The 15,154-nt window shown below is 43.0% G+C and overlaps 2 protein-coding genes across 5 annotated transcripts; one reads left to right on the top strand and one right to left on the bottom strand.

The window, feature by feature from the left end:
- Positions 1-1,730: 1,730 nt before the first annotated feature.
- Positions 1,731-11,284, top strand: smarcad1a (SNF2 related chromatin remodeling ATPase with DExD box 1a). Of its 4 annotated transcripts, none has more exons than XM_076154226.1 (23): positions 1,731-2,182; positions 2,588-2,702; positions 2,910-3,045; positions 3,452-3,521; positions 3,618-3,706; positions 3,953-4,057; positions 4,168-4,246; positions 4,355-4,992; positions 5,535-5,731; positions 5,919-6,009; positions 6,322-6,421; positions 6,515-6,574; positions 6,723-6,798; positions 6,915-7,050; positions 7,150-7,281; positions 7,379-7,474; positions 7,637-7,754; positions 7,844-7,959; positions 8,094-8,282; positions 8,427-8,545; positions 8,729-8,911; positions 9,397-9,506; positions 10,223-11,284. In XM_076154226.1, the coding sequence occupies exons 1-23, from the start codon at positions 2,074-2,076 to the stop codon at positions 10,282-10,284; spliced, it is 3,126 nt and encodes a 1,041-aa protein (XP_076010341.1). In that variant the 5' UTR covers positions 1,731-2,073; the 3' UTR covers positions 10,285-11,284. The 4 variants fall into 4 exon arrangements, with proteins under 4 accessions (XP_076010341.1, XP_076010338.1, XP_076010339.1 ...); XM_076154223.1 differs by having other exon boundaries at positions 3,612-3,706; XM_076154224.1 differs by having other exon boundaries at positions 2,907-3,045.
- Positions 11,285-11,847: 563 nt separating this feature from the next.
- Positions 11,848-15,028, bottom strand: LOC143003494 (perforin-1-like). Its single transcript, XM_076154227.1, has 5 exons — positions 14,675-15,028; positions 14,083-14,358; positions 13,658-13,929; positions 13,344-13,485; positions 11,848-13,113 (listed from the first exon to the last, which is right to left on the bottom strand). The coding sequence occupies exons 2-5, from the start codon at positions 14,350-14,352 to the stop codon at positions 12,226-12,228; spliced, it is 1,572 nt and encodes a 523-aa protein (XP_076010342.1). The 5' UTR covers positions 14,353-14,358; positions 14,675-15,028; the 3' UTR covers positions 11,848-12,225.
- Between the last annotated feature and the right edge of the window lie 126 nt (positions 15,029-15,154).

Here is a 15,154-nt window from a genome sequence, read left to right as displayed (position 1 = left end):
TGGTATATATCAAATGAATATAGATTAAATATTATAGAGTTCAAGTTGGTGTCTTTTTGCTGTTAATGATCCTCTCAAAAAATTTGCCAAATTTTCTAATTTTAAGTTTTAAAATAGGGCTTGAATAGGTCTGGCCTTTTCCGTATTAATCCATATTATTGTTTTAGAGCAGTGATTTCACATTAGATTCCAAATGGTGAAATATAATGTCAAGTAGTTCAACAGGTGCTTTATCAAATTAATTTCTGATCCATATTCAGTTCTGTCCTATTCTATTCTTGTCCACTCAAGTCTAATGTAGTCTGACACAGTCTGCTCAAGCTCTGGGCCATCGATTCTCAGAGAAATTATGAGGACCAGCACATGTGAACCGCCATCAGTAATGCACTTCACTTATCAAACACACTCATACACATGAGGGAGATGGGGGAGGGGTACTCTATCATACTTACAGGTAAAATAAACACTGAATGTTCTCTGTGCCCTGCTATATGCCAGCCACTCTCCTTGATGACAGTGTGTGCATCTGCTGCCCCCCTTTGATCAGTAAAGGCATGGCAGTCTAATTGCTTGCCAGGTTGGCAAGATGGTTAGTTTCTTTAAAGAGTGTGTCATCTAGTGGTCAACAGTAATACGTAGTCAAACAAGTAAAAAGTCTTAGCACTGTTTCAAAGCTCAACGGCTTCCTTACATAAGCACATACTAAGTGCAAAGATAAAACTGTAAATAAGACTTCAAGAACTTGATGTTATTTTGAAACCGTTGGATATACCGCACGTCTTAATGCAGTTTGTAAAGTTCTGAACATTGTAGCTGGTTGGAATTGTAGCACAGAAATCAAGTAACAAAAAAAAATGTTAATTATTAGCCTCGTCATCGTTAGCCTGTATTTAGGAATAACTTTGTTGAAGAACATATATAACAATAATCAGGTGGGTGTGGTAATTCCCAGGTGAATCGAAACGCAATAACCAGGATAATCAGGTTAAAATGACCAAAAGAGCGCACCAAGCCTTAATTTACTTCACGTATAAACAATAAAGGCTAGATATTCGAGGATAAAATGATTCAATCACTCATTTAAATGCAAAAATAGCAAAAACATGTTTCTTTATATAAATTACACACGATGTGTGAAGATCTGCTAGGCACGCATTTTTAACAATAAAAGAATCGTAAATAAATTTCCATATATTTTAAAATGCGTTTCCTTGCCTTTTGATGCAACCATTCTTTGGCAATAATCTTTTTATATCAAATCCATCAAGCGAAAGAATAAACTATATCAACAATTCTGTTGTGGTAGTGGGAAAAGTTACCTAGTTACATGTTTCAATATGTTTTTTTTGTTCTTTTCATTTCTTCATTGATCAAAGCCATATTTTCTGCTCAGTGGATTTCATTACGTCACCTATCACCGCACTTGCAACGTCTAGCAAGATAAATCACCCCCTACATCCCCACCAATGGAATTTACCACGCACCCGTTGTGACACGCTAATACCTTACGCATTACACTTATAACACGTGACCGAACCAGATATGTGTTTCAAAACTTATATATAAACTTACAATCAACTGAACCAATGTGACAATATAGCCAAAAGCCACTATGTCAAGGAGAACTTGAGCGAAAACGGACAATTGAGGGAGTGAAGCATCTCATCCCACCGAATAACTTCCGCATTCCATTGTCAGTCTTTCTGTCTCCTATTGGCTATCAAACTCCTAGTGTGCTCCCTCGGACCAATAGGCGAAGCCGGCAGGGAACCCTCGGGCCGATGGACTTCGCGGGAAACCGGTGATATTTAGGCACACGGCTTAATTTTGGCTCGTAATTAAATGACTGTTTATGTGTAGGCTATCATATTACAATTTGCGCTGTTAAAACAGAGCAGTGACAGCTTCAAATATCTGCCCGTGTAGCTATCTAGTGCTATGCTAACACCTGACGCTCGTCGTCACCGTTAGCTAGCTAATTGTACTGCATGCAACCGGACAGAAACCCTCTCGTCGCAGAACAGAAAGAAACAAAGGGACCGTCTGTGTCACGACGAAAACACACAGCTAGCAATGAGTTTGTTCAATTTAGACCGTTTTCGCTTCGACAAGAAGACGCCGACGAACAAAGACCAACAAAACGGGTCGAAAAGTCCGGAGTCTGAGAAGGAGAATAAGCCAGGTAAGAGTGGATAGCAGATGTCAAAAAAAACCGGCTAATGTTGCTGATAGCCAGATGTGCCGGGAATGCTAATGTTATCTATTGGTGAGCAGTTTAATAATGTGTCGTCATTGTTGTGGTTGTGTGTGAAGATAGTGGTATCACCCACGGGACATTTGTAGTGTCTCGGCTGACAATCATTTTCGAGTCCTTTAACAGTATATCACTGCTCATTTAAAAAGCCCAATAAAACGATGACATTGCGTAATCTTATGTGTCATGACATTGATAAACAATAAGCTGCAGAATGGTGTGGGTGTGGGTGCTTCCCCTCTGCTTAAACCCCACTCAAACATGAATATTCATCATTCAGATATCTCTCTGCCTTTGTTCACAGCCATTGCTATTTGTTTTGTTTTTTTCCAGCTCATGCCAAACCTGCCAAAAGCCTAGCAAAGTCCCATTCCAGAGGAGTAGTCTTCGAGGATGAAGAGCTCCTCTCTGAAACAAAGTGTACAGTGTCATCAAGCAAGGAATCTAGGTACGTGTCAGATACAAGGACAGCATTGTGTGTTAAACAAGGTATTACCAAATGTATTCACATCCCTTCACCTTTTTCCTGAATATTTTCGGTTAGAATCACACTTAAAAAGGTTAAACTCGTTAATTATTCATTAGTTCCTATATGATATCCCATATTGAATTATTATTATCCTTGATTCTGTCCTATTGTCTGTGTTTCAAGTAGTGATCCCAAAGAGAAACTGTGCCAAAATGGGATGAAGGAGATTTCAGATGATGATGATGATGATGATGAACTGCAGGAGAAAATGACCAAACTCCTGGAGCTTTTCCCACAGTTATCGAGGCAGGAGCTACTTGAGGTCAGAACTGACAGATTACAGTTAGCGCTGTGGAGGCTCTGCAAATATTGGAAGAAATCAATAAAAGAATGTCTAAATACAGACATGTCGTAAACTTGACAATATTTTATTTACTCTCTTGCCTTCTCTAATAAGAGCACAGACCATGTTGTGGTTAAATTTGGACTGTATAGCTGTATTATGTGGGGAAATATGAATCAAATTGCTTTTCTGTATTGGCAGATAGTGACTGATTTGAATGGTGATCAGAGGTTAAACAGGCTCAGAATCAATTTCTAACATGAGGTTTCAAATTGTATTGTATTGATTACCAAATATTTGTGAGTACATACTTCTATCTCTAGTTTGGACAGTGTTACACATACTAGTATTGTTCCCTGTTCAAACCCTCCTCTCCTGCCTTCAGGTCACAGGTAGCACAAGCACACTGGAAGGAGCTATAGCCTCGTGCCTTTTGAAGTTTGGTGATAAAGAAGGTAAAACACGATGTCACTTGATATTTATGCACTTAAATTGAAACGGAGTAACAATGCCTGGGCTTAATCGGTGACAATGCGTCCTTTCAGCCACAGGGTCAGGCAGGAAAAGAAAATACGATGAGTCTAGCAGCTCCCAGCACAGCAGTGACATTCAGCCCAGCAAGAAGATGACACCAACCGTGGTGAGACTGCTCGTGTTTCTGTCACCTCTGAGAATGATACTGGGATTACATCTGTTAGTTTTACAAAACCCTTCATATTTTATACACCTGAAGCCATTTTTAGTGTTTTTACGGTGGATGTCACTCTGCAGTAGATCTTTCAAACATGTCAAATGTAAACAACTGACAGTAAACAACGCATACACGCACATGCACTTCATAAGGACGATGATCACTTTTGACATTGATGATGCTTGCAACCACAAGGTGATGATTTCTGATGATGAAGATGAAAAGGCAGAGCCGAGTTGGGAGAAGCAGGAATCCATGATAAGGAGACTGCAGAGAAAGTTTCCTGACCAAGACAAAGAGGTGAAAACACACACTGGCACACACCAGACTGTAATGAATGTAAGCAAAATGGGAGGGTTTGTTATGAGGCTTTTCCATAAATAGTTACTGTTTACTCTGTGCTGCTGCAGGAGCTGCGTATGGTTCTGCAGGAGCACAACTGGAATGCTGAGGACGCTCTGGAGGCTCTACGGATGTTCTCAATCTCAGGTCAGGACCCTACAGTCATCGTCTCTGATGAAGTGTTAACCGACTTTATATTTTCATCTTTAATCGGTCTGCTTCTTTTGTTTTGTTTTTTTCCATTGCCCAAAATAGATGATGATGCCAGTCTGACTTCCCCTGAGTGTGAGGAAAAGTCATCCAGTAAAACAAAGGGCAAAGAAAAGTCACGTGGAAACCACAGCGAATCAAAGCACCGCAAACACTGTGATGACTCTAACGCTCTGAGCAATCATAAGGACTCCAAACACCACAGAAAATCAGGAAAAGACAGTGAAGACACAGAGGACACAGAGGATACTTCAGACTCGGATAAAGACAATGAGAAGTCCACCAGCACTCCCAGTCTGTCAACGTGGCTTAAAAAAAGTGATCCACCTTTGTCATCTTCCTCAGGTCATAAAAAGACTGCCTCCTCTTCCTCCACTGTCCAGATGCTATCAAGATTTGCCAGTGGGACCAGTATAGCCAAGACAGAGGCAGCAGAGAGAAAGAGGAAGGCACAAGCCGCAGATGAATATGTCAGCTCTGAAGAGGAAAATGATGAAGACAGCGAGTTTGAGGACTCGGAAGATGACCTGAGCGCGAAAGATGGGATGTCAGAACTTAAAACAGAGATGCTCAGATTCTTTCAGGAGGCATCAGTTGACGAGCTGACGCTGATTGGTGGTTGCTCTATTAAAAAGGCCCAAAAGATTGTGGAGCTGAGACCTTTTGATGACTGGGCGGGCCTGGTGAGTGTGTGTGTGTTTTTGTTTAAAGGAAGAAAGAAATGAGAAACATCAATATTCTACTCATTTGTCTGCATTTAAGAAAACAGATATCTGATTACACAAGGTATTTGTAGAAGATGCTAAATCAAAGACCAACTGTCAGCCATTAGCCTTATTTGGAAGTGTATTAATTATGTGGGGATTTAAGGTAATTGCTTCATTGATCAATGGTTGTCACTTACTTTATTACTGTCCGAATCTACAATCTGTGGGGTTTTTTTCAATCAACCTCTGGGAACATTCCAAGCTGAACTATGGTTCCTCCCCGATCTCTTAATTTTGATCCCATCTGAATTGGCCTCGTTCAGTTTTTGCAGATTAACTGGCCTGAAATTCACTTTGAAAATCTTTATGTCCTTTTTTAAACGCTGTGAAATGCATGATCCCATTTCTGTCAATTGATCTTGGGCATTCAAATTGATCCTTAACAGCTGCACAGGTCGTCACTGAGTATCGTCGCATACTTGTTATTGTAATTAAAACTACTGTCCTTTCTTCTACAGGAGGATGCCTTTAATAAAGACAAACAACTGTCTGAGAGTCTGCTGGTGGGCTGCAAGGTCGTCCTCAAAGAGCGCAAGGTTGTCCTGGGACTCATGTCCAAATGCAAAACTATTTCTTCTAAAATGGTCAAAGAGGTCACAGAGGTCATGAAGATGGGAACAAGATCCATGAAACAGCCGGACATCCTCAACAGCCAGTGAGTAGAATGTACCTGTACACACAGTAGAGGTGTTAAGGTATCATACACGTCAGATTATAAATGAGACATTGTCTTGGGATTCCCTTTTCTTGCTTTAGCGTCGTCAAGGCCTCCTTATCTTAAACTCAAATGTAATTATTTCTTAAACAAGTAAATAATTATCAATCCATTTCTTGTCTTTCAGGCTCCAGCTGAAACCCTATCAGCTTATTGGCCTAAAGTGGCTGCTGCTTCTCAACAACTACAAACTGAGTGGAATACTTGCTGATGAAATGGTACGACATTAAGAATGAAGATGTGTGTGTGTGTGTATGTATGTGTAACTGCTAGGTGTGTATGTGCAAAAAGTGACAAGAAAGATAGTTATTAGAGTGAGAAGTGAAGTTTGAGTTATACTATTCTTGAAGTACAGTGTTAGTGAATGTTGTTGTTGTTTATACTGCTGCCAGCTTTGCAATCAATAGACCTTCCTTTATAGTACAGGCCCCAGGTGTAAAACATTTGCCTTTGGTTCATTCACCTCATACACACTTGCGTTTCTCAGTTTGATGTGATGCGTCTCTCTCCTCCTCCCTTCCGTCTCTCAGGGTTTGGGGAAAACGATCCAGGCCATAGCGTTTCTGGCGGAGCTTTACAAGAAAGGAATCGAAGGTCCTCACCTCATCACGGTGCCGGCCTCTACACTGGGTAAGGATCCCTAGCAACAAGCAGAAGGCCACTCGAGCTCAGTGTCAAGTAAAGCAAAACTGTCATTTATACATCCTTCATTCTTTGCTGCAGACAACTGGGTCAGAGAGCTGAAGCTGTGGTGTCCAAGTCTCAGCGTTCTGGTGTATTATGGTAAAACTTCTCGTCCATCTTTTCACTGTGAATCTTCTCTCTTTTCCAATTCCTGCTTATGATCTTGGGTTGAGTTATTGGTTTGTAATCATGAGACAGGACCATGTGTAACAGACATGACGTTTTGTGTACTTGCACACACATTCAGGATCTATGGAGGACCGCCGCTACCTCAGACACGACATCCTCAATGGAGACCGAGACTTCAACGTCATTGTGACCACGTGAGCATACACACACACACGCACACATGCTGTCTAGTGGATCGATGGAAATCAACAATAAGAACAGTATGTGCAAATATTTGTGTTGTGTTCTAAAAGATTTCACCTTTTTTCAGGTATAATTTAGCCATAGGAAACGACAGCGATCGAAGTCTTTTCCGCAAGCTGCCGCTGAAGTATGCGATATTTGATGAAGGTCACATGCTGAAGAACATGAATTCCCTGCGCTACCGCCACCTCATGGCCATTAATGTTAGTTAAAGCCCCCCTAAAAGCCTTTACATTTAAAACATATACATGCTCCATATTTGTGTGAGTTAAGCCTCTCCCTCTCTCTCTCTCCTCCTTCAGGCAGATCATCGTTTGCTGCTGACAGGAACTCCATTACAGAACAACCTCTTGGAGCTTATGTCCCTGTTGAACTTCATTATGCCCTCTATGTTCTCCAGCTCCACTAGTCAGCTCTCCAGAATGTTTTCTATGGTAAGAGAGAGGGAATTTTGAATTTGAGGTGTTTTACGGTTGTGTATGTTTCTGTCTTGTCTGTGCAAGATGAACAACAGTGTGTCTTATGTGACAGAAATCCCATGAGGAGCAGAGCCGCTTTGAGAGAGAGCGTATTTCTCAGGCCAAACTCATCATGAAACCTTTTATACTCCGTAGAGTCAAGAGCGAGGTGAGTTGATCCGGGGGCAGATACTGATCCAAATTGATAAGCATTGGCTGTTTGTTGCTCTTGTGTTCTGCTTTTCTGTTCGACAGCTGTTATCAATTTTCAGAAGCAATTTAAAATCATTCGTCGGTTAATTTTGCCAGTGGTGGTCTTCTTTTTCTTCAGGTGCTCAAACAGCTGCCAGCCAAGGAGGAAACGGTGGAGTTCTGTCCGATGAGTGAGAAACAGCATGTTCTCTACCAGAACCTCTTTAAGAAACTCAAGCAACACACCAATGGAGAGAGTAAGCCTTATTGATTGTGACATAATGTAGATGGGAACAATAGATTACACAAACAAGAGAATGTTTATGAAGAACACGTTTTCTTGCAGAGCGAGAATTGGCCAATGTGATGATGCAGCTGAGGAAAATGGCCAACCACCCTCTGCTTCACAGGCAGTACTACACCACTGATAAACTCAAACAGATGAGTAAACTCATGCTCAAGGTCAGTCTGCATTTCACTCCAGCTGCCCTCCTTCATTTTTCCACAGTGTGTTCTTGTCTTGATGATGCTGCTGCTGTGCCTTCATCTCTTCTTCCTTAACACCGGTCCCTCTATATTGTTTCCTTACTCCCCAGGAGCCGAGTCACTTTGACGCCAACGCCTCTCTGATCCAGGAGGACATGGAGGTGATGTCAGACTTTGAACTGCATCGCCTTTGCCAGCAGTATTCCTCCATCAGCTCTTATCAGCTGGAAAAAGATTTGTTGCTCGACTCGGGAAAGTTCCACCACCTCACAGAGCTGCTGTCATCACTCAAAGTCAAGGTACCAACAAGAAAAACCCTGTTGGCATTGTTACTCTTGATCTCTTCATCTTGACTTTATTCCTTTTTTCCTTTGGCACATTTGCTCAGATCAGTGGATTCCAACTGCTTTGGATTTCCTAACAACTCCTTTCTCGTCACACAGGGAGATAGAGTGGTGTTATTCAGTCAGTTCACCATGATGCTGGACATTGTGGAGGTACTGCTGAAGCACCTCAAGCATCGTTACGTCAGACTGGATGGATCCACACCCATAGCTGACAGGTCAGAGTTCTCAATATTACATTTTCCACTATTTAGAGCCTTCAACATTAAAATGCTTTGTTATTTTATCTAATGCAAACATCTGCTACCATTGTAGGTTTCAGTGATGAGTAATTGTACACATGCTGTATGATGTCTTTCTCCTATAGACTGTGATCTTGTCTTGATCTCTCCATTCGACAGGATTGTATTAATTGACGAGTTCAACACGGACCCTGACATTTTTGTGTTCCTGCTGTCAACGCGTGCCGGCGGCCTGGGCATCAACCTCACCTCGGCTAACGTTGTCGTCCTACATGACATCGACTGTAATCCCTACAATGACAAACAGGCGGAAGACCGATGTCACCGTGTCGGCCAGACCAGGTAGGCTGCAGGCAGAAGAAAGCCCTCTGAACAGTTGAGACTTAGTTATGAACAACAAAAGCAGTTTGAGCGGAATGAAGAGGGAAGAGTAAATGCATGTTGTGTGGCCCTAAAATGTTCTTTCAAAGACTGTAGAAGTAAATGAGGAAGCATTACTCTGACTAGAGCAGCGTTTCACTTAAGCAACTTATTTTTCTTTGTCTAATGAGTCCGTGCTAGGCTGGGTCTCCTATGCAGCCTCAGTATTGAGGTTGAAGGATGAAAGTGCAGCAAAACGAAGATTGTATTTTCATTTATTGATGTGTTTTCACCAGGGAAGTGTGTCACAGGCGGACCATACATTTTACCGAAGCTAATTTTATCAGTAGCTAATTTTAGTTCAGAAATAGTTCCTTCCAGTAGGAGTGAACCTCCTCATGATGGCGTGAAGCGGTCAGAAAAGTACCAAGTCCATTGACAGATTTTTCCTCCGCTGTGTGTTTCAGAACTGTGCAGGTGATGAAGCTGATCAGTAAGGACAGTATAGAGGACTGCATACTGCAGCTGGGCCAGAAGAAACTCAAGCTGGAGCAGGACATGACTGCTGCAGAAGGAGGTGAGCATATGAGATACTCGCACGCACGCACGCACGCACGCACGCACGCACGCACGCACGCACGCACGCACGCACGCACGCGGTTGAGTTGGCACAATCACAAACGTGTTGTGAAAAAAATCTACTAAAATTCTAATCTGAGTAATTGAAGCCTCTGGGGCCTGAGGGACAGCGGTGATGATGCTGTTGTGTTTAACTGCCTGTAGATGTTTGTCAGGACAGTGTGAATATTCACTTCCTTCTCCACAGCAGATGAGAAATATTTACATAAACCAGGTAGCTGACAGTTTGATCTTTTAACACACCAGTGAGGTGAACATTAATGAAAGAGGATATCAGGGTTCTCGCAATGCTCTGCAACCACAGCCCAGTGTGAAAATGACTTCATAACACCCAGCGGTTGTTCAGTGTGAGCCAACTCTCTAACTGGGTCAAGTCAACGCTAAACAAAACTAATTATTTTGAAAACATCCGAGTTGAATGGACTCCAAGAGTAATTGGCTGCTTGGAGGAAACAGTCCTTCACCTATCCTGCAATTAGAAAATATCTCACTCTTTTTTTTAAATGGCGGATCCAAAGCTTAAGGCAGTCATTTGTGGTTTGTTGTGACTAATATGCTGGTTTTCACGCTATCTAATGTTGTTTTAACCTGTTTTCCCCCTGGTGTGCCCGAGTCATTCACATACAAATTAACAGTACGTCATTTGTCCTCTAGGTGGCGAGGGAACCATTCCTGAAGATATGGCATCTCTGCTCAAAAAGTCACTCGGACTGTGATACAAAAGACACAAAACTGTACAAGTACACTTTAAACCTTATTCCCACCGTCTTGGACAGACGGCGTCGTGCCGACTGTAAAGGCACGTTTGTGTCCATGCTGGAAAACCTCTAGAACCACTGACGTTTACCTGCCAGGAATACTTGAACGGTGTAATAAGTGGACTTAACCTTTAATGTGTTCAGATATTGTAGTTTTTCAGTCATGAGCCCCGCGGGTTTGAGAAATGTAGTCTCAGCTTGGGACTGTGTGACGACAACTTACAGTATGTTCATGTAGACGCACACTGGAAAAAGGCCAGTGACCCGTTTGTCCTGCAACTCCAAAAGACGATTAAACTAATGTTCTGATATTGAAATGATCAGATTTCCTGTGTAGCATGGCAGAAGTGCCCAAACAGTGTTTGTCTGTGCACACAATAAACAAATGTCACTCTTACTTAGATTAGGAGAACACTCTAAATAAGGCAAGAAGGTAATGACTCTACCTGTCCCAGCTCTATTTTTGAGGGTCCAAAGCTGTAAAAACCTGGTGTTTAAAGTTCAAACAAACCTCCAGGGATCCACCAAATCGTGATTATAATACTGTGGATGTGACTGTCATAGAATATTCTAATTACATGTCCACGTGACCCCATGTGTGTGGGTCCACGTGTTTATACAAAGAGGTTGAAGTATTCCATGCTAAGGTAGGAATGGAGAGCGCTTGCAGGCGGCCCCTTGATGGTTGTGTGTGTGACGCAGACCGGTGAGTGACCTGTTTAGTCTGGAGAGAAGTTGGCCTTTGTTCTTCATCAAGAGCTCTTTAAAAAACCAGTTGTTTGATTCCTGCTGACGAGCAATCTCTGTAAGTTCAGTATATGTTCCCTGTTGGTTGAAGAGAACGATCCAGCTTACCCTTCCACACCCGGTGAGGACGAAGCAGGTAGTAATATAGTATCCCATATTTACTCTGCTACACCTGCCTGTTCATATAATGACATCTTTTTTTGTTCTGATTTGAGTCACAGAACGGTTACTGCCCAGATATAAACCTGAAAAATATGCCACCGTATGAATTTCCTCCTGATTTTTGAAATAGATGATGCAACAGTTGTGGTCGCATCGGAACCCAGGTTGACCTACAGTGACTTAGCTGCAGGTAAAGGGAGAGTGAATGGAACAACAAACAGTTCAGCCATTCTTCTGGTCAAAACTATCCACCTCCAAAAACATTGTCATACATTTTTGTTCAATATGATGCTCAGTTTGGTTTTGTAGCTGTTTTTGTTCCGTGACATAGTAGTTTTGAGCCAAATCTCAGAGAGGGAACGGTGAAGTGTGTAAGCAGCGGCTGCGTTTATGTACTGTATTAGTGGCTAACGTGATGTAAATGTAAAAGTGTTTCAGTTGAAGCTTTTACTAAGTCATTTCTATGTTTTTTATAAGCTCCTTCTTGAACTGAATAATAAATATTTGAATAATGATTGGATGGTGTCGGTAACATTTTAAACAGGGAAAAGCTACGAATAAGACAAACTCATCTTTTCACTTTGAATGAACTCTTTACTCACTAGTGTGTCTTTGCCCGTTGTGTTTATTGAAAGGTGCCAATATCTTCATACACAGTATTTACTGGATCAAATAAAGTGAACAAAATGTAGATATTGTTTATTTTAGCTATAACACGGGATACACAAGAACTCACACAGATGCATCACAACTAAGTTACAAAGAACAACTTACTTTTCTTTTTCATACAACGTCTAAGTAATTTAGAATAGTTTTATAAAACGGGTGGTTTTGTTTGAATACCTACAATCAAGTTATTTGCACTTAATCTCAGTATTGATAAACATACATAACTTTTTACGAGCTCTTTTTAAAAACCCAAAATGTACACAATAGTAGGAACAACAAGGACAAAATCTCCGGTAAAATAAGAGGTTGTAATTTTATAACCTACTCAGCGTTGGGGGAGTATCGTCCACACCTGAAGCCGGTCAGGTGAACGTCACATTTGATGGTGTAAGTGAAATAGAGAACTCCTTTGCTGAGCTGACAGCTTAGAGAGTGAATACCTCTCTCTGGGAAGATGATGCACTTCCCCGCTACGTCGTTATAAAACACGTCCCTGTCCCAGACTTCAAACCTCAGCTCCCGACCCATTTCCACTGAGCCAAAGTCGTAAGTGGCGTTCCACACTGGGTCATTATCGTCCATCACGGTCTCTGTCTCCTCGTACATGCCGTTGTAGAAGATCTTCACGTAGGCATCCGTTTTTGTGAAGGTGTCCGCCCTCAGGCCTGCTGCTCTGTGGATCTCCAGCCTGAGCATCCCTCTGCCAGCCCGAAGAGGACAGCAGTTGTGATCCAGGTTTGGTTTCGGGGAGCAGTTCTTGAAACCAAACTGGTCCTCTGGCAGCTGGTTGGCTTTAATATACTCGCTGACGGCGCTTCTCAAGTTGCCGCTGATCTCTGGGTCGTCCACCAGCTGATGTAAAGGGAAGATGGCATAAGACACCACATCTGGGTTGTCGTGGAGACTGTTCATCCAGCTGTGGTAAGCCTCCGATAGATCCTGTTGGTACAGGATGTCTGGGAAGTACTTCTCCCCTCCGGTCACCTCTATCTTATGAGTCATGAAGCCTTGATAGAAGCCCATGCTCATGTTTCCCTTCAGGAGGTGGTCACACTTGTTGGTGAAGCTTACATTGGCGGGGATGAAGCCCAGAGCCATCCGGAGTTCAACATTCAGACAAGTTTTGATCTCCGACTCAGAAAAGCCCTTCAGTGTGGCCAAGCAGGTCCTGAAGGCGGTGACTCGCTTCACTTTACCACCCAGCCGGACCTGCGGGACACATGGAAGGAGGTGCACCACTTACAAACATTCATCCTCCCAGGTTTTATTAAAACCAAGCCAGAGGAAGAGCAGACTGTGTCCTTTCAGAAATGGAATGTTTGAGCTTTAACCAGCAATCCTAGTTTTAGCACATAATTCCATTTCCGCTTTGCTATTTCCATTAATATATCAGAATCAATGACATGCTTTATGAGAGTGTGTCATGGGACTCCTCTGACCTGGTGTATGTAGTGTGTCCCGTAGGTGTCTATGAGCCGCCTGTAGAGCGCTCTGCTCTGACTCGTATTCATGCTGCGTGGGAGTCTTATTAGATGTTTGGAGAACTCTGCACTCAGCTGTGGATGGTCAGCAAGCCTGTAGCTGAGAAAACAAAAGGACTTTAATCATAACACAACCCCGAGGCCTTTTATAAGCATGTTAGGGAGAAATGGAAATACACACGAGGCCATTGTGAACTGAGTACACCATTATGAGTGAAAAGGTTTGTCTTTCCCTGTCAAATGAATCCAAAATCAAGAATTTCCCCATTTACCTGTAGTAGGTGCAGCTGATTTCGTGGATAGCAAAGGTGGCCTTGTCCACGCTGTGCTGTGAGCGGGCAAACTTGGCCAAGTCAGAGCGGCTTCCCCCCAGCACCCCTTTACCCAGCTCATCCAGACTCAGGCCCAGGCCCCAGTTGTTGTTAACCACAGAGTTGGAGCTGCGCAACAGGGAGTCCACAGAGTGGTGAAGGGCACTAGAAAGCTGCTTACTGCAGCGACTCAAGGGCCGCCAGTCCAACACTGCTGCTGGCAGCCTCTGAATCTGGAGCGGACAAAGAAAGAGTAGAGGGGTGAAAGGAAGTGTAGAATGAGGGGGTGGGAGGACAGAAAAAAAAATACGACAGGAAGAGCAAGAAAGAGAACAAGGAGAGCTCCGTGGATGGAATAATGAGTTGGAGAGTTTAGATCTAGTCACCTGTCCGTTTTGGAAGCGGTTGGGACACAGTGTACACGTGCGGTTGTCAGTCAGATGAGCCTTCACGTTGATGACATATGCGCCTGTCCGCTGCATCCGCACCACGTCGAAGCCCTCCCCTGCAAGATTGTGGCCCGGGACAAAGGGGGCCTTCTCACACTCTGACCCTGAGCCGGTCCGACAGCCCTGCACCCTGCAGACCTCCAGCACCACCAGCAGGGCCAACATAAACAACATGGATCTGCTCCGGTGGAATTCTCCTGATGACATGGTCACCTAAATGTAGAAGAGAAACTATTTAGTGAGGTCAGCTTTTATAATTTCATTTTGCCAGCAGGATGGTGTATTTTAAAATGTTACTTTCAAAAGTCTTTAGATTAAACACATATTTCAGAGGTCAACAGACTGCAGACTTGCAGCTGGTAGTTTTCAGATGCAACTTGCTGTCTGTTACACAGTGAATGAGTCTCTAATCCTCTTTCCTTTGCAAAGTGGAGCATGTAATCCTGCCACAGATGTGTCAACATTCAAAACGTGCACGGCAGATGCACGCACCACAACCAGTCGGCTACGAGACGACACACACACTTACCTTTGCTGTTTTCTCCTTTACTTCTGTCTTTGACTTCTTCAAAGAGCTGTCATGCGGCCGGTTTTCTCTCTACAAAGAGTCTCTCTGTTCAGTATTTGTTGTCTTACTTTATTCCACGGATGGCACACAGTAAGATGTGCACATTCCTTATCCTGCTGGAAATGGATTCACGCTTGAGAAGCTTCACTGGCTGCCTGTGTTGGGCACTCTTTTGTCTGTCCTTCGCCTTGTGGAAAAGGCTTTGGAGGGTGTTCCCCTACAGTATGAATCTCTCTCTCTCTCTCTCTCTCTCTCTCTCTCTCTCTCTCTCTCTCTCTCTCTCTCTCTCTCTCTCTCTCTCTCTCTTCCCTCCTCTCTCTCCTAAAGCCTTCATACCAATTTCCTCTGCATGAGTGGTTTTGTTTTCATGTTCAAGAGCCAGCTTTATGGATCTGTGTGTGTGTGTGTGTGTGTGTAGGCGGGGGGTGGAGATTCTTGCGT

This window comes from Genypterus blacodes, unplaced genomic scaffold (assembly GCF_046128005.1).
Source record: "Genypterus blacodes isolate CSIRO-AG114 ecotype Tasmania unplaced genomic scaffold, CSIRO-AGI_Gbla_v1 ptg000061l_1, whole genome shotgun sequence".
In the NCBI taxonomy this organism is placed as follows: domain Eukaryota; kingdom Metazoa; phylum Chordata; class Actinopteri; order Ophidiiformes; family Ophidiidae; genus Genypterus; species Genypterus blacodes.
Note: the sequence above shows the minus strand (reverse complement) of the source record. Positions and strands in the feature narration are given on the sequence as shown.

Coding starts and splice junctions, on each gene's coding strand:
- LOC143003494 (XM_076154227.1), bottom strand. CDS start 14,352: ATGTCATCAGGAGAATTCCACCGGAGCAGATCCATGTTGTTTATGTTG. Junction 13,930..14,082: donor ACCGCTTCCAAAACGGACAG/GTGACTAGATCT, acceptor TGTCCGCTCCAG/ATTCAGAGGCTGCCAGCAGC. Junction 13,486..13,657: donor ATCAGCTGCACCTACTACAG/GTAAATGGGGAA, acceptor TTGTTTTCTCAG/CTACAGGCTTGCTGACCATC.
- smarcad1a (XM_076154222.1), top strand. CDS start 2,074: ATGAGTTTGTTCAATTTAGACCGTTTTCGCTTCGACAAGAAGACGCCG. Junction 3,707..3,952: donor AGAAGATGACACCAACCGTG/GTGAGACTGCTC, acceptor TGCAACCACAAG/GTGATGATTTCTGATGATGA. Junction 4,058..4,167: donor TTCCTGACCAAGACAAAGAG/GTGAAAACACAC, acceptor GTGCTGCTGCAG/GAGCTGCGTATGGTTCTGCA.